The following is a 26,361-nucleotide window of genomic DNA, read 5'->3' as shown; positions in this document are numbered from 1 at the left end:
TGACTTACCATGTTGCAGTACGTAATCTGAAGTGCGTTGCGAGTTATTGTGAAGACTGGGTTCGGGCCTACTTATGTAGCTGAGTCTATCGCTTGTGAAGTTTGCTGCTTCCTCTAAAGCCTCTGCTTCTGCTACAGCAGCTGCAGCTTCTTTTTCCACAGTTAGCTTTTCTAGAGCTGCTTCCGTGCATGCTTTCTCTATTTTTAATTGTCTTTCTTGTTCGGCAAATGTCGCGCGGGTTTTGGCGGCTTCGGCCTTCGCGCGGGCAATGGCGACGGTGGAGCTGCTCAAAGATCTCCCTGAGCCTCTGGAGTTAACTGAGATGCGAGACCTTGTCTCGAACTGTCCGGATTCCCTTGCTGACATGATGATGCTGTGAACGGGTTAGCACACTTGCAACCGCTGCGGGTGGCGATGCTGCGTAGTTCCTCCTATCCAGCTTGTAAGAAGCCGTCGTTTCACTGCAGTCAGGACTTCAGGAGTCGCAGTCCTCGTATCCAGCTTGTAAGAAGCCGTCGTTTCACTGCAGTCAGGACTTCAGGAGTCGCAGTCCTCGTATCCAGCTTGTAAGAAGCCGTCGTTTCACTGTTCTGTCCTCCTTATGTGTGAAGGTACATAGCTTGACAGACAGCTAAACCTTTCTCGGCAATGAGTTGACAAAGAAGCAACGTCCAACTTTGTCTTTATTGCAAAGATATAAGAGGTGAAACTGAGGAACAGAAAATAAGGCGCTTAGTAACACTGTCTGCCATGTGACAAAGCATATTATACATTACAGTAAGGCAATGCACATATAAACACATGTAAGACATGTAGGTTACATAAAAGACAGATGCATAAGATATAGACATGTGTGTAGACGTACCGACGATGCTATTGTGAACCTGAATGTGAGGGCTGGATCCTACCAGCATACCACAGGAATGGAGTCTGTGATGAGGAAATGGCTGCTATGAGCATGGCTGATGATGTAATCAGAGTTCATAGGCTACAAGCTATGGAAGCTGAAATGGGTCAAACTTCTACTGTGAAAAGATGCAGTGTATACAAACAGCTACTAGATGGAGCAGTTACACAATGAACAGAGAATTACAAACTGATAAAACATACTAATAATGCCTAATTAACAAAGAACAAATTGCTAAAGGCATGACACTAACTTTACTGCCTGGAGTTTAAATTTAAAATATTTTTTGTTTTTTAGATTACTCTGTGCCACAAGCATACAAAGAAGGCCATAACATCAAATACCTTGCTGTATTAAATATATTAGAGCTAATTTAGATGGGCAACTAAGCCTATCATCCATGTGCATCTGCCTGTGTACAAGCAGGCCATAGACATGGATGCACATGCAGCGACTGCACGGACACAATCTGATGTCAAGCTTTGACATGCGGGCAGCTGCGGGTACACAGGTCTGAACACATAGTCTCTGTGTTCAGATCGATTCACCTGCTCTTGCCCGCATGTCAAAGTTTGTGTCTGTGCAGTCGCTGCATGTGCATCCACTTCTAAAGGTTGCCAGCATGCAGCCCCGAGGTGGAAGCACATGGTACATCTGCCAGTGGCTTTGCATGGAGCACATACTTAATTTCCCACATGAATGAGCCTTTAAACGTGCTTGGTGACGATGCTTGTTAGCATAGACAGCATTATACCAGGCAACCTGTTTTGGAACCACTGAATTAAAAGCTCAAGGAATAGATTCTATTTCTGCAGTAATTAAAGCCTCTTTGAAATGTGTTAACATTAGAAAAGAAAATCCTGTTTTGTGAATGGTAAATTCCATGAGCATCTGTATGGGGCAGAGACTGACAGGAATAGATTTATGACTGCTTTAAGGCTAGGTTTACACTTGTCCTGTGTGCCATTTGAGCAGACATAGTAGTGTTTCCCACAGCCCAGTAGCCCAAATGAATGGGCTGCTGTACCTCAGGGAAACACAGGGAAAAAGTCCCTGACCCTTTTTTAAAATTGTGGTCACATGAGACCACATGGTGCTGTGGCAACATGTGGTTTCATGCACCCTACCGTACCGTGTTTTCCAATGCATGGGGGTTCCATAAAGAGCAGTGCTTCTTGCCTGCCGGTTGGGTAACAGACAATTAGCACGCTTTACCTGACCCGAATATGTGTGAATTTAGCCTAAAGCTTGGTGCAGTATGTTGTTGTTGATGTATACATATGAAAAATAGTTCAATAATAAAGACCCCATTGAATAAAGAATACCAATTATTGAATTGAAAGCATTTAGAGGTAATAATTGTTACGTAATGATCCATCGAGCTATGTATACTTTTATAATGTATCTCTCTGTTGACTAGAAGAAAAGAACAAGGAACCCCCATCAATCTGCCAGTCATGTCCTTTGTAGAGAAAACAATTCTGGTTTAAGAGGCATTATTTCCTTCCCTCCTCTGCTAATATAAATGTTTCACTGTTGACACTCCGGCTTGTATTGTATGTCCACCAACCATATTAGGTGGCACTTTTGCAATAATTTGGTCTTAGAAAATATTTTTTTTAAAACCCATCCAACATCCACTGTAAAAACAACATAAGTAAAATCACAATTTTTCCTTTCCAGAACACATGGAGCGAGTCATAAAGTACTTCAAGTCAGGTACAGAGGCCAAGATGAATGGGGTTTGTGGGCTCATCGTCCTAACCAGCATGATCACATACAAATTGTATGAATTTAAGTGTCCATGCATATCTGGATTTAACAAACCTTATTCCTTGATGGTCTTGCTTGCTCCACCTTTTATATTCTTCTTTGTTGGTGTTATTGTAAGCCAGTACTGTACTACACTGACTATAGAATGTTCCAGACCTGAAGGCAACCGAGAGAAGAACAGGAAAGTTTTAAGGTACAGCTATAGAATTTATTTATTTCTGCAGTTCTTTTTTGAAGCAATCCAAGCAAATGTACATTGAAAATATGCATAACCCGTGCTAGTGCACACACTGCGACTCCTTCTGCAAGGAAATATGAAATGGGAATTGTCTGTATTTCCCTTCAGAAACCAATCAGATTCATATCTGCTCTGACAGACAGCAGTACCAAAATAAAAAAAAAGGTTAATCTTTTTGGTATGGGACACTACAGACAGCTTCCATATCTATATCTAAGATATCTAAGATCCTATTGTAAAAAAAGACCATTCATTTATCATTCTGGAAAAGAAAGCACTGTATAGTACAATGTAAACAAATGTATGTTTCACAGAGGTTATTACAACCATGTTATTCATCTGTAGTGTTTTATTAAAATGGAAGAATTGCATATTTACCAAAGATATAATCTTGAGGGTGATTAGCACAGCCCATGTAGAAAACTGAACTTACTTTTCTCAGCACAAAGATTCAATGCCTTTAAAGCAGAAGTCTTGACTACAGTTTCAGGCATGCCCCCTTAGGCTGGCCATACATTATATAATTATCTTCCAATTTTCTGCCCAATTTCCTTTAGATTTACCTTCAACTGTGTAGTGCAAGGGCCTGCCTAATTGGATACAACTGAAAGTGTTGTTTAGGTTTGTCCTCCTATTATATGGTTTTTGGTAAATCTAAACCAAAAATCTCCAGATAATTGTATAATGTATGGCCAGCCTTACCCCCTCTGCTGTTTCAGCACACAGCTCTGAAGGAGACAAATACCTAATTAATTGTGATTGACAGCACTTGTCTCTGACTCTAGGTGCTTGCAAAAGACCAGCTCTGTCACTAATTATTCAAACATATAAACAGTACTGAGCTTGGCCAGATCACAGCAGAGGGAGAGAAATCTAGAACCAAAATGGTATCCATACCTGGGAACTATCAAAAATCAGTGAGTCTGAGTGTAGCTCTACCCTCGCAGGGGCCACTGATAATAGCTGGTTCTTCCCTAATAGTACAGAGGTTGCCCACCACCACAAGCACCAGTCCATACATTCCAGCTCTAATAATTAAGCCTAGTGAAAATGTTTTAGAAACGCTTTGCTTGAAGAATTCTAAACAGGAGAGGGTGAAGGCATGGGAAAATGTTGCAAAAGCAGGAGGACACTTTTCTTTAGGCTCACAATCCAGGATTCTGCTGAGGACAGGGGAGTGGAGAGTACTCTGAGACCCTATGAGAGCTGTCTCAGTCCACAGCTACCACTATCACCTACATCCAAAAAGCACACACAGTATCATAGAGTCTGTACATATCCCTATTGAAGACAATGCACAGTCCACATTTATTTATCTGCTGATTTTCTACCAATAGGAAACTTAATTATAGACAAAATAGATTTAGAAGAGATTTACAGTACCATAGATGCAGATCACAAAGAGAGGTTATCTCTTCATCAGCAGCTCCGATCCACTTTTGTTTCATACGGGTTGAAAGTATTTGTATCTCATCCCATGAATCTGGCTCTGGTTTTAATGGTACGCAAGTAACATAGGACAGACGTTTGGCTGTTATGCCTTTATTGTGTCTGGTGGATTTCCTGATTCAAGCCTCTTGTGGCCTGCTTTTTTCTTTTTGAGTAATTGGACTGTCTACATTAATTTCTATTTTTGTGGCACTTTGTTGCTTATCTTCATGTGACACTGATGTGGAATTTCTCTCAGTTTGAAGCATTTGCGTTAGTTCATGAAATTTTGAACACACTAAAGTTTCATCGACAATTACACTTATACTGATGGTTACCTTGTTTTTGTCTTGGCGTAGAATTCTGTATTCCTTTTGAGATTCACTGTACCCTACAAGTACACCTTCATTTGCTCAAGCATCCCATTTTGTACACTTTTCTTTTGGGATGTACACATTGGTGTATTTTGGTTTTGTGCTGCACTAAGCAAGTCTAAAATCTGGCGCCCCCATCTAAATGTGTCCCACTCCTTCATCTGTAAACCCTGCCCCTTCCTCTTTAGGCTCCGCCTCTTCCTATTAGAGCTCCATCTCATGAGTTTGTCAGAGACTGTGCACAGGATACAGAAGATTGTCAGAGACTGAGGATCAGGATACAGGAGGCTGTCAGAGACTGTGGACAAGATACAGGAGACTGTCAGAGACTGTGGTCATACTACAGGAGAAGGTCTGACACTGCAGACATAATACAGGAGACAGTCAGAGACCGCAGACATGATACCAGAGATAGTCAGAGACCGCGGACAGGATACAGGAGACGGTCAGAGACTGCAGACAGGATACAAGAGACGGTCAGAGACTGCAGACAGAATGCAGGAGACAGTCAGAGACTGCAGACAAGATACAGGAGACGGTCAGTATACTGCAGACAGGATACCGGAGATGGTCAGGAACTGCAGACATACTACAGGAGATGGTCAGGAACTGCGGACATACTACAAGAGAATGTCAGAAATTGCAGGCATGATACAGGAGACAGTCAGAGACCGCGGAGCTAAAAAAATACCTCTGTAAGTTTGTTTTTTGAGCCAGTTTTGTGAAAAATATGAGAAAACCTCTGATTTCACTGCGGACCTGCCCCTCCAGCTGAGCTGAACCCCGCCCCCTTGGCCGAGCACAGCTGAGGTCACCCCCTTGGCCGAGCACAGCTGAGACCATCCCAGCACAGCCGAACCTGCCCCCTTGGCCGAGCACAGCCAAGACCACCCCAGCATAGTTGAGCCCATCCCCCGCCCAAGCCCATTCGAGCCCACCCCCCACCCAAGAACAGCCCAGCTGAAACTGCCCCCCCCCCCCCGCCCAGGTCAAGCTGAGCCCACCTGCTCCTCATACAGTCCACCACTGGCAAGAGACAATTGATCCCCTATAGCAATGCCGATAGTCCCTTCTGCCTGGGGGCTGCACCACCCCTCTGAAAAATGCCACCCAAGGCAAATGCCTTGTTTGTCTCGTGGCAGACACACCCATGACACATAGGCTTTGCTTCCAAATATTTTTAGATGGTTTAAATGTGGGGCTAGTCCATTCCACAGTTCATATGAAGTTTTCTCAGTTAATTTTCCTGGTAGTAGATTTTGGAAATAGCATACAGTCATAATTGTCTCCCCCCATTATGTGGTTAGCATATCTACATCAAATCTACAGCATGGTTCTTCCACTCTCACAGAGAGTATGATTTATTCCCTCTGCAACCCCGTTTTGTTCTGGGTTGTATGATACAGTAGTTTGAAATATTATGTCATGCTTTCTGAGAATCACCTGTGTGCCATCACCTGTATATTCAGTTCTATTGTCTGAGCGCAATACACTCGGCATTTTGCCAAATTTGTTGCTTACTTGAGCCAAATACTGTTTAAGTTTCTTACGTACTTCACTTTTGTTGTATAACATATATAGTGTGGTATACCTGGAGTAGTCATCTATAAAAGCAAGAAAATACCTCTTCTTTCCTGGAGTCAATTTTTCTGATCTGAACAAATTAAGTCCAGGGGTTTTTTTTTAGCTCTGCTGTTACTTTGCTTTGGAAAGGCTTTTCTTGTAATTTTTTCCTTTTATACAGCTGGTACATTTCATCGTTTGATTACTTGGACAAATTTTTATTCCACTTGCACAGTCATTCTAAGTCAGTTTCTTTATTATGTTAGGACTTCTGTGCCATGTGTGGATGCAGTTTGAATGTTTTTCCTCCTTAGCAGTATTAACCACCTCATTACAGTTCAGCTGATACAGTTCATCTGTAATTTTAGCCTTTACAAGTAATGCAGGCCATAGATGGGGAGAAAAAACGGCAGATTTTTCTTTTAAAAAACGAAAATTCGGTCATTCAAGCGGCCGACGTTACCATCAATGGTAAAAAAAATCGGCCGATTTTCATCCCTTCTACAGCTGGCAAAAAGTGTCCCTGCAGAGAGCTCCGGTATTTCTGACAGTTCTCTGACAGTTCCTTCACATTTACAGCGGTTGAAACATTGTATCTATTTGTTTCCATTTAGGATACAGATGTTTTTATTCGGAAACAAATAGATACAATGTTTCAACCGCTGTAAATGTCAAAGAACTGTCAGAGAACTGTCAGAAATAGCGGAGCTCTCTGCAGAGATACTTTTTGCTGGACTGGAATTCTTCTTATTTTCATCCTACTTCTTCTTCTTCATCCTCTTCTTCTTCATCATCCTCATCCTCTTCTTCATCCTCTTCTTCCTCTTCTTCAGCCTCATCCTCTTCTTCATCTTCTTCTTCATCCTCATCCTCTTCTTCTTCTTCCTCTTCTTCATCCTCTTCTTCTTCCTCTTCTTCATCCTCATCCTCTTCTTCTTCATCATCCTCGTCCTCTTCTTCTTCATCATCCTCGTCCTCTTCTTCTTCTTCATCCTCATCCTCTTCTTCTTCTTCATCCTCATCCTCTTCTTCTTCTTCATCATCCTCATCCTCTTCTTCTTCTTCTTCATCCTCATCCTCTTCTTCATCCTCTTCTTCTTCTTCATCCTCTTCTTCTTCTTCCTCATCCTCTTCTTCTTCATCATCCTCATCCTCTTCTTCTTCATCATCTTCTTCTTCTTCTTCTTCATCCTCATCCTCTTCTTCTTCCTCTTCTTCATCCTCATCCTCATCATCCTCATCCTCTTCTTCATCATCATCCTCATCCTCTTCTTCTTCATCCTCATCTTCTTCATCCTCTTCTTCATCCTCATCCTCTTCTTCTTCTTCATCCTCTTCTTCTTCTTCTTCATCCTCTTCTTCATCCTCTTCCTCTTCTTTTTGTCTTCCTCTTGCAGGTCACTGCTCATGCGCAGATTTTTTATCGGTAAAAAATCGGCCGATTTGCCCACTAATTGCCGCGAAAATCGGCCGATCGGCAAAATCGGCCGATTTTTTTCCAACTTTACCAAAAAACAAAAACGGCCAAAATACCGAAAAACGGCCGACCAAATCGCCCACTAACGATCCGAAAATCGGCCGATTTTATTTTCGGCCGACTAATCGGACGATTTTCGACCCATCTATGGCCTGCATAAGATATTCTCTTTGGTGATAGCACAACTGTGACCTTGGGAAGTTATTACATAGCCTTGTTTTGTGAGCCTTTTCACAAAATATTAGTTTTAAGAGCAGGGACATACAGGACATTTTTCACAGGTATCTTTCTGGTGACACTCTGGGAAATAGCACAGTAAAGAAAACTGTCTCCTATTCCTTCTGATTCCATTATTTGCCCATTAGCTGTGGTGATTTTTTTTTCTGTTTTACTCTGGTCCAGGTGAATAAAGACAATTCTGTCATTTGGGATTCAACTTGTAGCTCCTGAATTAACACATCACACCTGCAAAGATGAGGTGCAACTTTTCGATTGAAAAACATATTCATTATCTGAAGAAATCAGTTTCTTCCTTCACACTTTTGGCCTTTGGTAGTTTACCTTATTTTTGCATTCTAGCTTTCAAGATTTTGCAATCTGCTTTTAAATGGCCTTGTTTCTTGCACACAAAGCAATCCCGAGTTTCTAGTTGCATATTACTGTTTTTATTCCTATTTTTCGTCTTTAAAGTAGACTTTAGATAGAAACTGTCACTATTACTGCTTTCTGTTTTAAGCTTATATTCATCCATAAGCTTGCCCTTGACACATTCCAATGTCAGTTCATCATCTGGACATGTATCAAGTGCTGTGACAAGCATTTCAAAACTTTCTGGTAAACCACTAAGTAATAGTGCTGTGACGTGAAAATCATTTATGTCTTCTCCTATACCTCTAAGGCGTTCAACCATTTTTAAGGTGTGCCTTATGTAATCCTGCATATCCTGGCATTTCATCAGCTTGGTTTGGTTTAGCTTTCTAATCAAATACAGTTTATTGATAAGATTAGCTCTTTTATGCAACTTTTGTAATCCTTCCCACATTTATTAACAGTTTCACACTTACATATACTGTATGTATGATTTGATCCTCTTTTTTTGCCAAGAAAGATTGTGTTTTGAGCTCTCTGATCTTTCTCTATCCACTCACTTGAAGGGTGTTCTGACCTGACCTAATGTATAAATTTCCATGTACAGTGCATCCAGTAAGTATTCACAGCGCTTATCTTTTGCCACATTTTGTAATGTTACAGCCTTATTCCAAAATGGATTAAGTTCATTTTGAAATATTTGCAATTGGTGCATCCTGTTCCCACTGATCAACCTTGAGATGTTTCCACAATTTGAATTTGAAATTCAGTTGATTGGACATGATTAGGAAAGGTATAAACCTGTCTATATAAGATCCCACAGTTAACAGTGCATGTCAGAGCACAAACCAAGCCATAAAGTCCAAGGAATTGTCTGTAGACCTCCAAGACAGGATTGTATCAAGGTACAGATCCAGGGAAGGGTACAGAAACATTTGTGCAGCATTTAAGGTCCCAATGAGCACAGTGGCCTCCATCATCCGTAAATGGAAGAAGTTTGGAACCACCAAGAATCTTCCTAGAGTGGGTCGCCCGGCCAAAATGAGTGATCAAGGGAGAAGGACCTTAGCCAGGGAGGTAATCAAGCACCCGATGGTCACTTTCAAAGAGCTCCAGCATTCTCTGTGGAGAGAGAACCTTTCAGAAGAACAACCATCTCTGCAGCACTCCACCAATCAGGCATGTATGGTAGATTGGCCAGATGGAAGCCACTCCTCAGTAAAAGGCAAATGGCAGCCCGTCTGGAGTTTGCCAAAAGGCACCTGAGGGACTCTCAGACCATGAGAAACAAAACTCTCTAGTCTGATGAAACAAAGATTGAACTCTTTGGCCTGAATGCCAAGAGTCATGTCTGGAGGAAACCAGGCACCGCTCATCACCTGGCCAATACCATCCCTACAGTGAAGCATGGTGGTGGCAGCATCATGCTGTGGGGATGTTTTTCAGTAGCAGGAACTGGGAGACTAGTCAGGATCGAAATAAAGATGAGTGCAGCAATATACAGAGGCATCCTTGATGAAAACCTGTTACAGAGCGCTCTGGACCTTAGACTGGGGGGACGGTTCATCTTTCAACAGGACAACGACCCTAAGCACACAGCCCACATAACACAGGAGTGGCTACGGGCCAACTCTGTGAATGTTCTGGAGTGGCCCAGCCAGAGCCCAGACTTGAACCCGATTGAACATCTCCAGAGAGATCTGAAAATGGCTGTGCACCAACGCTCCCCATCCAACCTGATGGAGCTTGAGAGGTACTGCAAAGAATAATGGGAGAAATTACCCAAAAATAGGTGTGCCAAGCTTGTAACATCATACTCAAAACAACTTGAGGCTGTAATTGGTGCTAAAGATGCTTCAACAAAGTATTGAGCAAAGGCTGTGAATACTTATGTACATGTGTTTTTTTTTTAATTTATTGCAAAGATTTCAAAACAAACTTCTTTCACGTTGTCATTATGGGTTATTGTTTATAGAATGTTGAGGAAAAAAATCTTATTAGCAGCATTTTCATCTTGATTTTCCAAGACTGGTAGTTCTGGTTTGTTAGATTTGAAAATTAAAGCTTTGTGGGCTTTGTCTGGCTTCTGATTATTTATCACCTCCAGCCACCTTCTGGACACTATTCACTATATTCAAGATGGTCATTTGAATTTCCTTCCCTATGATCTGGAAGCTTCTTCCAGGGTAGGGGGAAGCAATCAAACTCCCAGCCTGTAAAACTCTGAACAGACCAGAACAAACAATTCCTGCTCCCTTGACTACAGAAGGAGTAAAAAACTAAATATGCCTAGCATTCTATTCTAGAAGGGTTCTACCTGAGGTTAGGGTGGGGAAATGTGTAGGGAAAGGGGAGGAGCTAATAACAGCACTCTGTGCTGAAATATAAGCAATGGTCTGCTAGGAGCACATGTAAGGCTCTACAGTCAAATATGGGGTTAACAGTATAGTAGTTTGATGATGATTTGTTTGATTCTCCTTTATACAAATAGTTTAAAGAGAAGCATGGACTTAAAAAAAAATGTATACTCACCTAGCCGGATGCAATCTGATGGTGCATCTGTCTTTTGCTGGCTCTGCAGTAAGAACTGGGTGATCAAACACCGCTGATCGCTCAGCTCTCCCTTACACACTAAGCAGAGAGCCATAACTGTCAGTCTCTGGCTCTCTGCTTGGCCCCTCCAGTGCTAACTGGAGTGCTGGGCTGTAGAGGGGGTGGGAGTGGCTGACTCAGACTCTCAGAGGCATGCTGAGAGGCTGAGCCAGCTTCTGGCCCAATTGGATCTTTACCGAGCCTGGAGCGGCTGAGTGATGTCAGCTGACAGAGGGCTTTAGCTCGCTGTCAGCTGAAAATGGGTCACAGGAGTACAGAATGAACTGCACTCTTGTGATCCATAGAAGAATAACCAAAATAGCTTTGGCTATAGTTCTCCTTTAAACTTCCCCATAGTTCATTCATATGCCAGGAACCTGCTCCTACCTCTGACAAGCTGAATGCTATTGAAGCCCACCACAGCCTCTATTGACTGCAGTAATACTGTAATGGTGCAGTATCACCTGTCTCCTGGTGGTTACCCTACAATAGGTGAATATGTTGCTGAACAACACAGGGGATCGGCACAATAAGTGAAGAAGCCTTGGCAACTGTAAAATGCATCCAGTCATGATCACTGCTGGTAACAGTCATGAATAGCTGTGGCCACCAAGAGCCTTTTGGAGCTATTCGCATACAGCTGTCAATCCCAGCAGTAGGCATCAGTTGATTCTTGCTGCTGGGATTTGCATTGTGGATAAATGCCCATGTGAATGCAGTCTTATTGTACTGTATGTCTCTCTGTTTGCCCCTAGTTACCCACTAATATATATGTGTTTTTTGTTTTGTAAAGAATCGACTTTTGGACAATAATTTGATATTTAGAAATTCGAATGTATAGGAATCTCCAAATGGACATAATAACAAAACCAAAAAAAGTTATAACAAAATGAATGAATGCATTTGTTTCATTCAGATGAATTCACATGATGCGATAGTAGTTAGGGCCCATAGGGAATTTGTTCAGTAATTTGGATTTGAGTAAATGTTTTATTTATATTGAATTTGTAATTGTCACAGAAATTCAGTTCATTTCCACAGTCTAATGCAATGCTTAGGTTTGAAAAATCCGGGGCTGCCGAATTTTGCATTATTTATTCCATTGCATCCAAAAATATTGAATCCTTTCAAATAGTTTTGATATATGAATATCAAATCCACTCAAAATATACAGCAATTTGCAGAAAAAACTGCAAAATTTTTCAAATCCGCCTGGACCAATGAATATATAAAACGAATGCCGAAGATACAAAACAAATTCCAAAAACAAATCGATCAACAGTACGAATATGATGAAACAAAATTCTTAAGTGAACAAATGCATCCAAAATGAAATGAAACTCTCCTACGTGCACATGTCTACCCTCTGGGGTTTATTTACTAAAGCTGGTTCACTCAGAATCTCATGCACTTCTGCATAGAAACCAGCTTACAGGTTATATTGCTAAAATTTAATTGAACAAGCTAAGGTTAGAAGCTCATTGGCAATCATGCACAGGTGCACCAGATTCTGAGTAAACCAGCTTTAGTAAGTAAACCCCTCTTTGTCTTAACCACTTATGCAGGCCATAGACAGTTCGTTTATCGGCCGATTTTTTTTCCGAAAGAATAATCGGGCAATTTTCACACTGTTAGTAAGGCAATGGCATCGGCCGATTTTCGCGGTTCCTCCTCATTTCGTTTATCGGTCATGCTGGAAAATTTGTGAAAAACGGCCGATTTTTGCAATCATTGGTGGCAACATCGGTTTACAGAACGAACTATGTTTCGTTTCTCGGATGAAAAATGGGCCGATAAACGAACCGTATATGGCCTGCATGAGATGGAGCCTTTCAGACTGCTATGATTCAGGTTGCAACAATTAGCTCATTGGTGAATCACAAGATGAAACTTTAAGGGCTGGTTCACACTATAATGCGGTGCGGGAGAGCCGCGTTCCCGCGTGACTTCCTGCACCGCATACCGATTGCAATGCCCTTGCAATCTGCTGCGGGGGTAAATTAAAGTTAATGACACCCCAAACGCAGGTGGAAAATGCATTGCATTTGCCCACACAGGCCCAGATCAAAGCGCATGGTACAAAGTATCATGCAATGTGGTTGCCATGCGTTTACACACACTATGTGTGCACACACTACTTTTAGTGTGGTGCGGTGCGATTTCATCCCATTCAAATAAATGGCTTGAAATTGCACCGCATAGACCCACATATGAATCGCACAGGAATGCACAGCGCGTTCCTGTGCGATTCAGATCAATGCATAGTGTGAACCGAAGGCATTTCTGCTTTTTGTACTGTTTGATAATAAGTATTATCGCAAAGAACAAAGCTTGATACAGAACAGAATGTACATATTCATTACAGATAATTTCATATACAGTTGCAAGAAAAAGTATGTGAACCCCTTGGGATTACATTGAGTTTTGCATGAATTGGGCATAAAATGTGCTCGGAACGTCATCTAAGTCACAATAATAGAAGAACACAGTCTGCTGAACATAATACTACACAAATATTAGATGTTGCCATGGTTTAATTGCACATAACATGTAAACATTCACAGTGCAGGGAGGAAAAAGTATGTGAGGCCCTAGCTTAATGACTTCTCCCAGAGCTAATTGGAGCCAGAAGTGAGCCAACCTTGACTCCAATCAGTGTGATGATATTGGATGTGTTGCTGACAGCTGTCCTGCCCTTAAAAAACACACACCTGTTTTGGGTTTACTGGTTTCAAGAAGCACTGTCTGATGTGAACCATGCCTCGCAGAAAAGAGCTCTCAGAAGACCTACGATCAAGAATTGTTGACTTGCATGAAGCTGGAAAGGGTTACAAAAGTATCTCCAAAAGCCTTGATGTTCATGTGTCCTCGGTAAGACAGACTGTCTACAAATGGAGAAAGTTTAGCACTGTTGCTACTCTCCCTAGGTGTGGTCGTCCTGTAAAAATGACTGCAAGAGCACAGCGCAGAATGCTGCATGAGGTAAAGAAGAATCCCAGAGTGTCAGCTAAAGACCTACAGAAATCTCTGGCACATGCTAACATTTTTGTTGACACATCTACAATAAGGAAAACATTAAACAAGAATGGAGTACATGGGAGGACACCACGGAGGAAGCCATTGCTGTCCAGAAAGAATATTGCAGCACGTTTGAAGTTTGCAAAAGAGCACCTGGATGTTCCACAGCACTACTGGCAAAATATACTGTGGACAGATGAAACCAAGATTGAGTTGTTTGGGAAGAACACACAACACTATGTGTGGAGAAAAAAAGGCACAGCACACCAACATCAAAACCTCATCCCCACTGTAAAACATGGCGGAGGGAGCATCATGGTTTGGGGCTGCTTTGCTGCCTCAGGGCCTAGACGGATTGTTGTCATTGATGGGAAAATGAATTCCAGAATTTATCAAGACATTTTGCAGGAAAACGTATGACCATCTGTCCGCCAACTGAAGCTCTGCAGAGAATGGGTGATGCAACAGGACAATGACCCAAAGCATACAAGTAATTCAACAAAACAATGGCTGCAACAGCACAGAATACGCCTTCTGGAGTGGCCCAGTCAGAGTCCTGACCTCAACCCGATTGAAATGCTGTGGCATGACCTTAAGAGAGCGATTCACACCAGACATCCCAAGAATATTGCTACACTGAAACAGTTTTGTGAAGAGGAGTGGTCCAAAATTACTCCAGATCGTTGTGCAGGTCTGATCTGCAACTACAGGAAACGTTTGGTTGAGGTTATTGCTGCCAAAGGAGGGTCAACCAGTTATTAAGTCCAAAGGTTCACATACTTTTTCCTCCCTGCACTGTGAATGTTTACATGTTATGTGCAATTAAACCATGGCAACATCTAATGTTTGTGTAGTATTATGTTCAGCAGACTGTGTTCTTCTATTGTTGTGACTTAGATGATGTTCAGAGCACATTTTATGCCCAATTCATGCAAAACTCCACGTAATCCCAAGGGGTTCACATACTTTTTCTTGCAACTGTACACATATAACAGCTAGTAGCATTGTCATTGGCATTTATAACATAAGCCTGGTGTACATGCTGTTTAAACAGGTGGCAGTTTGCAGCTGTCCATACAAACAAATCTTCAAAGGAAACTCATCTTCAAAAGTTAAAAAAGGAAATAAGTAGTACATTGTTCTTCATTATTTGTGTGGGGGGGTTTGGTAAACATCTTATTCTATTCATTTTCTATACACTATTCTAATTTTAATATATGAACATGGCTTATATGTCAAAATACTAAACTCTGAGAGGTACCAAAAGGTGGAAGCTATGGGTGGTTTGAAAGTAGCCAAATACAAAGAAACATTTTTATTCTTAATATTATGAATGTTTGAATGTTACAGATATACACAATAAATGGTGTCTTGCAATATCCTACACCTCTCCCTATTGTTATAAACAAATCTGTACTTAAAATGCTCATACCAGTGTCAGATTGTACAAAATACCCACCTATGTGTAACGCCCTCCCAATTAGGCTATTGGGTCATTTTAGTTTTTGGGCTTCTGCTGTAATCACAGGAGCAGGGCTTGTTCTGTTTGGTCTTCTGAGGGTTTCACAAGCTGGGAATTTGATTGTTTCCCTCTGCCGCTAGAAGAATCTTCTTACGCTTAGGGAAGGAGAATTCAAATACCTTAATTATTTAGTAAGGCCTAGCCAATCCCTGGGGAATAGGGTGCTCAGATGGTGGCTGGGTTTCTGACTGTCTTTTTCCCCCTGTGGGGATAGATCGGGCTGCTGAGAGGAAGGTAGACTGCTTGTCTCTGGACCCCCCTTTTCCAGACTGGAGGCTGGACTACCGTGCTGGAGGCTGAATCTCTGGACTGATTATTGCCAGGATCTTGTGAATAGAATTTTTCTATCTGTGCTAAGATGATTCATGGTCCCCAGCTGTGAACTGTATTCTTCTTAATCCCACCTTCACTTTTTTTCTGCTTCATGGTTTCCAGCCATGAACCATAGACTGTTTGAGTCTACCTATTCTAGTGCTACTGCTTCTTAGGCTAGGTTCACACCTGTGCGGCTGTGCGGGCACGATTTGCACAGGCACGGGAGCGCATTTATTGAATGGGCTGCCATGCCCCATAACACACAGGAAAGAAGTCCCTGTACAATTTGTTAAATTGCAGTCTGCATGGGAACCAAGGTTCCCAGTACAGTTGCGATTTCCAGTGCAGGTGGCATACCATTAGGATTAATGGCACCTGCCTGCGGGTCCCGCATTTCTCTGTGTGGGTGGTTGCAGCTGCCAGTATTTGTGCGGGTCCCGCAGCGGCACCACCTGCATAGATGTGAACTGAGCTTTTGTGAGAGCTGTCCTCTACTAGCAACGTATCCCATTTGGAGTATCCTACATCACCCTAGACCCCCCTCCCAGGTTCTACTAGCAAATAAAATGAAAAAAAGAAAATACACCCCTAGACTTTATTGAGCCAGAGTGGATGGACTGTTGCTGTGTGCCTGGCTGCCTAGCACTAATTTCGGAACCTGTGAAAACCTACTGTGGCCTCTCAAAGGGTAGCATTACAAATGGATAACTGCTAAATTTTTGTAAACAAATCCAGCAACCTCTCATCTAATTGTTCATCCCTAACTGCTTAGTCTGAAAGGTTGAATCCAGACAGTTCATAATTAAAGTGTATTGAAACAAAAACTTAAATATTTTGCAGCTTAGCAGTCCTAAAATGTGAAGGCTGCATTTGTTTTATTTTTTCAGGCCTCTTTTTTTTTTTTAATAAGCAGTGATCCTGCCAGCAAAACACATCCTGATCTAGGGTGGCAACAGTCACTCACTGTACTGTATCTATGAAGCAGCAGTACTGTCACCCTAGTACAGGAAGTATGCTGGGACAACAAAACACATCCCTGTCTCCTCATCTCCAAAACATAGGTGGATGTGTTCTGTAGTTCACAGAGATGAACTGGCAGGGCTAATAACATTGCTTGAGATAACACTTTATAGTGCACAGGAACTTATGGGCTTACTGGATTTCTGGCAGGATCAGCAGGTATTTTTTGCACTTATCAAACACCTATGACAACGTACTTTCAACAGTATATTTAACTGACTAAAACAGAGCAAATACAGGTGCACTCACACTGGGGCAGAATAAACTGAACCACTGAACCAAGGATCTTTTTTTCTTTTTTTTTTTTAATCACAAACATGTTATACTTATCGGTTCTGTGCAATGGTTTTGCGTGTAGCTACCCAATCCTCCTCTTCTGAGGCCCCCCGCTGGTGCTCCTCCTTCCTACTAAGAACCCCCCCCATAGCTAGCCGCTTGTTAGGGGTGTATTCCTGCAGGCCACACTGTGTGCATCTATTGACACACATTGTGCATCTCGGCCCCCGCCCTCCGCTTTCTCGTCACTGGTTTTAATTGAAGAGCCAATGGCTTCCACTGTACTCACTGAGTCCAATGAGGTTAAGAGAGAGAGCAGCGTCACTGCTCTCAGGAACAGTGTCAGTGCTGGATCGAGATCAGGTAGGTGTTTAAGAGGGGCAAGAAGGGAGCTGCACTAAAAAACTTTTAGGCCTCATCCACATAGGGCATTTTTGCAGCCACTTTTTGGGGTGTCAGATGTTTTTTTTTACTGGTTGTAAATGGTCCTCCATGTTATCATATGGTCTCATGCACATAGGACGTTTTTGCAGCCACTTTTAGTGGTAGCAGGCATTTTTTTTACTGCTTGTAAACAACCTTCCATGTTATCCTATGTATCCATGCACCTAGACCTTTAGGAGCTTTTAGTGGCAGTAGCGATTACAGGCAGGAAAAAAAACCCAGGGCCAGTGCATCCAGGAGCAGCAGCATTTTGGCAAAAAAACCACTTGACACGTGTAAACGCATCTAAACACGTTAACTTTAGGCGCATGTATTTCTTTAGTGTTAATTCATTGCAATGGCCAGAATAAATTATTATTCCCGCCAATTAAATGAATTAACGCTTAATCACTTGATGCTTGAAAACACGCCGGATAGGCAGGACAGGATTGGGTCAGGATTTTATCCTGTTCACACATATGCAGTTTAGAAATGATTCCCATAGAAATCAGCAGCCTGTAACCCGCACCTGAACCTGAGGGAACCTGACTGCTCAGAAATAGTACATGATTCTTTTTCAAACTGCACTGAATCTGCACCGCAAGTGCCTCAGACATATGTGAACAGGCACCATAGGAATCAATGTTATTTCACATGTCATACGGATTGGATGCGGTTCAAACTGCATCCAATCCGCATATATGTGAACCGGCACTAAGCTTTTACAAACACTGTAAGGAACAATCCCCTGCTAATCAGGCCAGTGATCTCTGCTTCAGTAAACGGTCCTCTATGGAGAGAACTGTGCTCCGGAACACTTTGCACTCACATTGAAGCAAACTGGACAGGACCACAAGTGAACTGCGCCTGGGACCACCTCTTACAAGCGGTCCTGGGTGCGGTAAGCTCACCGAATCTGGCGTGGTTCAGAGCACTCATACTACACACACGATCCAGCCCAAGTTGCTGAACTGCTCCTGAAACTGTTTCACAGTGCTACTGTGGTACCTAAGGGTACCTAAGAGAAGATAGTTCAGGTCTACATAAACTTTAGAATATTCATACATGGGGAGTCACCAAGATCCATAAGGGTTTATTTACTAAAGATGCAGAGTGCAAAATCACTTCTGCATAGAAACCAATCAGCTTCTAACTTCAGCTTGTTCAATTAAGCTGTGGCAATAAAATCTGGAAGCTGATTGGTTTCTATGCAGAAGTGAGGCTGATATTGCACACTCCAGCTTTAGTAAATAAACCCCAAATTGACTCAATTAATGTTTCTACCATGTTGAGGTCCCACCTAACAGCAAGGTTGCCATTAGGGTAGTCAAGAAAAACGTAAGCACATGAACTAATCTATTTTCTGTTGCAGGCAAATATTTATAGCAATGATGGTCAGGGCTTTGGCAGCACCAATCCTATGGATTTTAGTTTGCTTACTGGATGGAAAGACATTAGTGTGTGCATTCAGTGAGACAATGGATCCAGAACAGTTTGGAGGCTTTCCTGACCTTGCCGAGTATGACACAGCATTCCTACTATCCAAAGTACCTTGTAAATCCTTTGAGCTGCTTCACATGTCCTCTACCAGGAAGGCAATATCCCGATTCCTTAAATTCTTATCACAGGTAACAACATAATGCAATAAAGATGGAGATATTGTAGCTTAACATGAAGAAGGCCCATAGTTATAAAGGTTTAAATTCCTGACAAACATGAGGCTGCCAAGCTGAAAAAATTCAGGGTGCCTGCCTGTCATGCCAATGCTTTGACATCAATACTATGAACCACTAACCCCCAGATAAGGATTTCTCACTTTACTAGCCTAGGATTCAGAGGCTGTGCAACTGTAAGGAAAAAGTCATCAGCAAATAAACTATTCTTATGGTCCACCCTCACTAGCTCTACCTCATGAATGGTTGGATTGTTGCTTAATGAAATTTCAAGGAGTTCGAAAGCTAGGACACAAAGTATGGGAAGTGTTTGTGGAATAAACCCCATGTGATCATGGTGGCTTATAGTAGTCAAAAAGGTGTTAACTCTATTCGCCAGTATTTTTGCTAAGATTTTAATATCATTGTTAAGCCATTAAATAGGTCTATAATTATCAGAGTTCATCCTGTCTTTGTCAGGCTTAGGGACCATAGCAATATAGCCAGCAACAAGGAGGAGTGAATTGGTTGTTCTTCCCTTGGTGCATTAAACATATGTTCTAGGTGTGGAGCTAATAAGGGAGCTGGCTTTTTATAGTACGTAGTTGAGAAGCCATCTGGACCTTCAAGTTTCAAGGATTTGATAAACATCAGGACCTCTTCCACAGTAACACAGGAATTTAAGTTCAAGATCATGGAACATACGCTCAGTTTTCAAAAACAGGAAAGTGTGTGGTTTAGCTTATAGGCCTTTAGATTGTTTTGAAAGATTTTAAGAATCTTGGTCAGATTGGCTGCTAAATGACCACTAGGATCTCTAAACTTAATGGGTGCATATCGTGTAGGACCCCACCTTTTTTTAGGCACAGGTTTTCTTTAAATAGTTATAGCTGCATAACCGCTTTCCCGCCGCCCTATAGCAGAAATACTGCTACAGGTCGGCAGGGGTATGCAAAACCACGTATATATACGTGATTTTGCATTTCCAGGTAGGGGGCGTGCGCCCTACCACACCGCTATTCCCAGCCTCGGCTGTCAATCACCGGGTCCTGGCCGGTGATTGCTGAGTATTACCGATGGGGGAAGAGAACTGTATGTAAACAATACAGTTCACTCCCCTGTCAGCTCCAGCACACTGCTTTGTATGGTTCTGCATAGCAGAGCCATACAAAGCAGTGTGCTTACAGTTGAAAGCAAAAACACAGCTTACTGTGAAATAGCACACAGCACACAGTTAACAACCCTTTTTATAGGATAGGCCATAAAATAACAGTGTCATGTAGTTTCTACAAGTTTAAAAAAAACAAATATTTGACTAAACGTTTGATACACATTCTAAATCTAATAGGCCCTTGGCATGTTACAATCTGCCCACCAAAACATGAATGGTAAATGATGGTTTGGTTTTCATCTTCTGTTATAGCAAATCCAGGCACTATATATATATATTTATATAAATGTATCAGATATATCAGAGATATGAAAGCAGTGGGAAAAAAAACTTACCAAAAACATGTTTTCTGTTTTGGTTGGAATGGGACAAGATATCATCACCCATTGGTTCCACTGTACCTCTGATGTTGATCTCAAGCTAATTTTGGCACAGCTCTGATAGACTATGTTTGGCTTTTCATCCTCTATTGATTATGTTGAGTCTCTTTAGACTATTTTGGACCATCACAACAGTAATCAAAATTAGAGCTGCAGTCTAAGCCAAGAAGAGCTCATACTCTAAGTGAGGAACAGTCATGTATACTTATCTCTCCCACCTCCATTTCCTCAAATCTTTAATCTCTTGAAGTACAAAGTCAGTTGCCTGTTCCCCCACTGTAGGATATGACCACAGAGGAAAAACCTAATTATTTCACTGCTGCAACCTTCATTGTCCAGTTACAGGCTGCAGTGGGCCCTGGATCAGGCTTAACTTCAATGTGTTCTGCAGAGAGACTAAGACCCTAGCTGTGCTGTCTAGTATTGATATCTGTAGCAAATTAAAAGACCTACTAATCTTTTGATGGGTAAAACAGCTTACAAATATGTAGTTTGATTGTGCATTTGGGCATTTGCATGGAGTTCAGCTTGTAATGTATATATCTGCAGACTGTTAGTGGGCATCATTAACTCTTGTTCACAATGTTTATATTTCTTTTCTTCCTAAGGGAATCGGCTATATCACAATACTGGTTTTTATCGTACTTGCGGCTGTTGCTCGCTTCGTGGGCCCAATGTTAAACCCAGGTGCATCACTGCAACTCCGCTACTGGTCCAGGTACACAGACGTGGAGGAGAAATGCTTTGAGGTGATGTGTATAGAACACAACCAAAAGGTTGCAGAGAGAAACGTAAAGGGTTACTTTGAAAAGGGGGATGACAGAGAAGAGAGATGCGAAGCCTACACAGAAATTACTGAACATCTAGTGGAGACACTAATTTATGTGGATAAGTGGTACCACAGTCGCCCATCCATTCTTGGTGCAGAAGCTCCAGATCATCATTATGAATAAAATCTAAAGTTGTTAAGAAACATCAGTAAATTGAATTTTGCAGACACTGGATTCACAAGGGTTAACTGAAAAACTTTATATTAATGTTCAAGGCCAGTGGATAGCCATTAGAATCCCAGAGATAGAGAAGGGTCGACTTTATAAATCATATTACCAGCAACCACAATAGCAGAGGTATCCATTTTTCATAGAGATGACCTTTAAAAATGTTGTGTAAGAATCTTAATATTCATTATTAAATGATAAAATTTGTGCCAATTTGACTTTACTGCAAGTCTGATGCTTCAGAAAGCTGAAAACTTGTGTCAAGGCAAAAATAAAAAATATTTAGTACATCTCTGTAGTACATGCACATTGCCTTGGCCTGCATTAGCAGACAGACAGGGAGCAAAGTTTTTAAGTTTCTATTCAGATTTTTTATTACAACACACGATGATCAGTCATGGTCTTGACTGAGGGTGTTTTCTTTTTCTTAATTGCTTTTTTAGAGTTTTGCCTTGCAGTGCCACACAACGGAATTAAAGGGCAGTTTCCACAAAAAAGCAAATTTGGCATTTTTGCAGTGCAGTCAGGTTAGACAAAATGTCAGGCTCACCCTGATTTGTCAGTACCAGAGTTCCCAGAGTGCCCCCTCCCTCCTTTTCTATGAACTTTTTGAAAGATATCCCTCTTTTTACTGGGTTTTTCACAATAGTGAAAGTGAAACAGGAAGAATAAGACCTTTTTTGATGCAGTAGAAAAAGTAAGTCCCCCAACAGATTGTTAAAGCAAACTGTAATGTATGACCAACTTTAGACTTCAAGATTTAGACGCGGTTGCAATAAATATATCTGCTTTGTGCAGTTTCATAGAGCCACGACACATTATGAGAAAACATTAGCACACTGCACATTAACATTTAGAGCGTATAATAATACTTTGGTTATATTAGTACCTTTAGACTCATTTAAAGGCAGGATTTTCCAAGTTTCTTTCCACAACATATCTAGATATCTTAAGACTGGCTATCAAAAGCCAACATGTCATCAGTATGTTCATTGTGCACTAATTTTTAAAAAATGCTGTGAGATACAGGGATTTATTTACTAAAGCTGGTTCACTCAGAATCTTGTGTACTTTTGCACAGAAATCAGTCAGCTTACAGATTTATTGCTGAAGCTTAATTGAACAAGCTGAGCTTAGAAGATGATTGGCTACCATGCACAGGTTCATGAGACTCTGAGTGAACCAGATTTAGTAAATCAACCCCACAGTGTGTTTAGTAATCACATGGTTTATCCACCTTCCCAGTATGAACTAGCTATTGTTCTTCTATGGTTTATCCCAATGCTGCAGAATTATTATGCTTTGATATACCAATATGTATTATGTTAATATCATGTTTCATTTTGTTTCTCACAATTTGAAAAATAATTAGAATCACTACCATAGCAGTTTTGAAGTAGCCTGTAAGGTGTACATTTTTGTATTCTTTTCAACTTCAAGGACATCTTATAAATGTCAACTGCAAATCGCTTTTTATCAACAGAGGGTTGACATTACTAGCTCTTGCAAAATTAAAAAAGGCCAGCAACATATATTATAACTGCTTCCATCCACCCTATAGCAGAAATACTTCTAGAGGGCGGCACGGGTGCACATAATCACGTATATATACGTGATTATGCATTTCCGAGTAGGTGGCTCGCGCCCGGTGATTTCCGAGGGGGAGGAGAACTGTTTTGTTTACTAACAGTTCTCCTTCCTGTCAGCTTGGGCACACTGCTGTAAGCAGTGTGCTTACAGTGAAGCACAAACACACAGCCCCCTAGTAAAACACTCCCAGCACACAGTTAACCTTTTGATCGCCCCTCATGTTAACCCCTTCCTACCCAGTGCCATTAGTACAGTGCAGTACTTTTTTTAGTACTGATCACTATATTGGTGTCACTGGGGATGTCAGTGACACCAAGTCAGTTCCCCCCAGTGTCAGAATGCCCGCCGCAGTCCTGCTATAAGTTGCTGATCGCCGCCATTACTAGTAAAAATAAAATTAAAATTCCAGTATCTATACCACCATTTGTAAGCGCTAAAACTTTCACGTAAACCATATAATTTACACATATTGGGATTTATTTTAGCAAAGACATGTAGCAGAATACATTTTGGCATAAATTTATGATGAAATTTATTTTTTTTCATTTTTTTAATGGACATGTTTAATAGCAAAAAGTAAAAAAATATTTTTTTTTCTCAAAATTGTCAGGCTTTTTTTTAAAGCACAAAAAATAAAAAATGCACAGGCGATCAAATACCACCAAAAGAAAGCTCATTTTGTGGGGAAAAAGGACATATATTTAATTTGGGTGCAGCGTTGCATGACCGCGCAATTGTCAAAGTAACGCAGCACTGTAATGTAAAAAAATGGCCTGGTCAGGAAGGGGCGTAAATCCTCAGGAGGGCAAGTGGTTAAATAATACTGTGAAATGAAGTGCGTAGCTTTTAACATTAATTAAACATTATTTGGAGCCTTGTTAATTTGCTGACCTTGCACAATTTTTTAATGAGATTTGTATTTAATATTCAAATACATTGTGTAAACAAAATTGTTTGGATTTTCATTTGATTCAGTTATGATCTTCATGTTGAAAAACTGAAAATTAAAACTATGTTTATGTTATATGTAGCACGTTTCTGAATATTGGAGTGGTCTTCTGTAGTTTGCATGATCTTGTGGGCAGACATGTCAGGACAAACATTGCTAGCTAAAGGTTGATGACAAGGGTGATATGTCTGGCTTGGACATCTATAACACAGACTGTAATGGCTTTTTTTTTTACCTGCTGTGCTGAGAACTGAGCTCACAAGATCTTGCAGACTGCAGAAGACTCCTGCTGGTCTAAGAAAGTGTTGCCTTGCTGATTTACCAGCAAGTAGGAGAGGCTGCAGATAGCAATACTATTTTGAGGGAAAAAAAAAAAAAGATGCTGCTGGTAAAATGAACTAATCTTCGGCACAGAGCTACTTTTACTCTGTAGTCCCTTAGTAAGTAATTAGCAGGACCTTTTATGCTTTCTTACATGCCCATCTATCCTTTCTGTCCTTGTCTGACCCTTTCTACAGCCAATCACAAACAGTTGCATCCTCAGAACAGACAAGTGCTGTATTGTGATAATTTAAGTTTTAGTCATTGTCACATGGTACTCCTCATTTTCATTTCTAAACAAAAATAATTTTTTTTTCAATCCCTAGTTGTGATATATACGGTATGTTGTGTAATCTGCATCAGTCATTGACCAGATCCACAGTGATATTTACTTGAATGTTACTCACTATATACCAGACACAAAGGGATATGACCAACACTAAAGGAAGGGTTACAAGGTATCCAAATAGTGTAACAGGAATACCAGTAACAATTCTTCATTTACATGGTATAGGAAAAGAGACTCTGGCAAAAAATTATGTAGAACATGTACTAACATTAAAGGCCAATACTTTATTTTCCTCGCTACTCATCAACACAACTGGTATACCTTAGTAATGTATCAATGCCTTTTCCTAACTGCTAACATTGCACTAAGGTCATGTTATGTTTATTTGCCGCAATATTATATCCTTGACCAGAATTGATGTAACATGGGTGTCATAACTGCATCGTCATTTCTCTGTGGTTGTAATTTGTTAAAACCTAATAAATTTCTTTTAAAAAAAGGCCAATACTTGAGGTTCTCTGTGAGGGAATACAGTCCCTTTCTCTTTTGTTAGGAGACTGACTGCACAGAATAGCCCTGGTAGTTGAGGACTGGAACCCCACTGCACGGTCCGCACAAGCTAGGCTGCAGAAGTCTCCGGTAAAGCAGTCCAGGTGGCTGTGAGCAATGCCGCCCCACATGAATATGAATGTGACTGTGAATTAGAGTAGTGCTGTGTGCTCTTATGCCCTTAAGTGGCCCACATGTTGACTTTGACATGGTGGGTCCTGTACCTGATTGAAGCTAGCTACCCTGGTAACAGCTGCACCATCAGGCATGGTCCCACTGAACACTGTAAGGCAGCAGAAGGTACTATTTATATCCTCAGGAATGTCCAGGAATCAGGGGTTTGGTGGAAATCCAGATAATTGTGGGAAATGGAGTTAAAGGGCCCTGTGCCCACTGCTGGGACAGTGAGTAAAGGGAGTTTTTGGTACACATTATTAGACAAGTGGTGATGGCTTATATTTTTCCTCAAAATTTAGGCAAGCTATATTAGGGGAAGTGCAGTGCTTTAAATTTTGAATGCAAGATGTATGACACCCCATGTAAATGTGGATAAGAGAGATAAGAAGTAGGAAAGGGCTGAAATTCAAACAGTTACAATTGGTAGTGTGGGAAGTGGTGGCAGTTGGGCAACCATGACAAATCTAGAATAGAGAAAGGAGGGTAGTCATAAATAAACTTCCTTCTTTAGATCTGATTACTTTATACCTAGGATTACTAGTTATGACACCCCTTATTCTTGTGTAATAATTATGTAATGGTTCATAACTGGTGGGAAACATTTTAGCATGACAAGTAGGAAACACCAGAAGAAAGCAAATTGCTGAAATGTTTTAGCATAAACACCAATGCATGGAGGCTGGTGGCTTCTAAAGAAAGTAATGCCACTGCTCTTGACTCTTGAGGTGTCAGTAAAAGTTACAGTTTTAAAAACTATGCAAAGAAAAATGG

At 41.1% G+C, this 26,361-nt stretch overlaps 1 protein-coding gene across 1 annotated transcript in view; it reads left to right on the top strand.

The window, feature by feature from the left end:
- The window catches only part of LOC149451683 (calcium homeostasis modulator protein 3-like), a 34,993-nt gene extending 9,624 nt beyond the window's left edge, over positions 1-25,369 (top strand). Inside the window, exons 3-5 of the mRNA XM_089690255.1 lie at positions 2,591-2,873; positions 18,887-19,142; positions 21,326-25,369. Coding sequence (XP_089546381.1) covers positions 2,596-2,873; positions 18,887-19,142; positions 21,326-21,670 — 879 coding nt within the window. The 5' untranslated portion in view covers positions 2,591-2,595 and the 3' untranslated portion in view covers positions 21,671-25,369. The remainder of the gene's footprint in view (positions 1-2,590; positions 2,874-18,886; positions 19,143-21,325) is intronic.
- Positions 25,370-26,361: the final 992 nt, after the last annotated feature.

This window comes from Staurois parvus, unplaced genomic scaffold (genome assembly GCF_062004578.1).
Source record: "Staurois parvus isolate SC_StPar_1 unplaced genomic scaffold, SC_StPar_1.0 ptg000525l, whole genome shotgun sequence".
Lineage (NCBI taxonomy): Eukaryota > Metazoa > Chordata > Amphibia > Anura > Ranidae > Staurois > Staurois parvus.
This window is presented reverse-complemented; position numbering and strand designations above follow the sequence as displayed.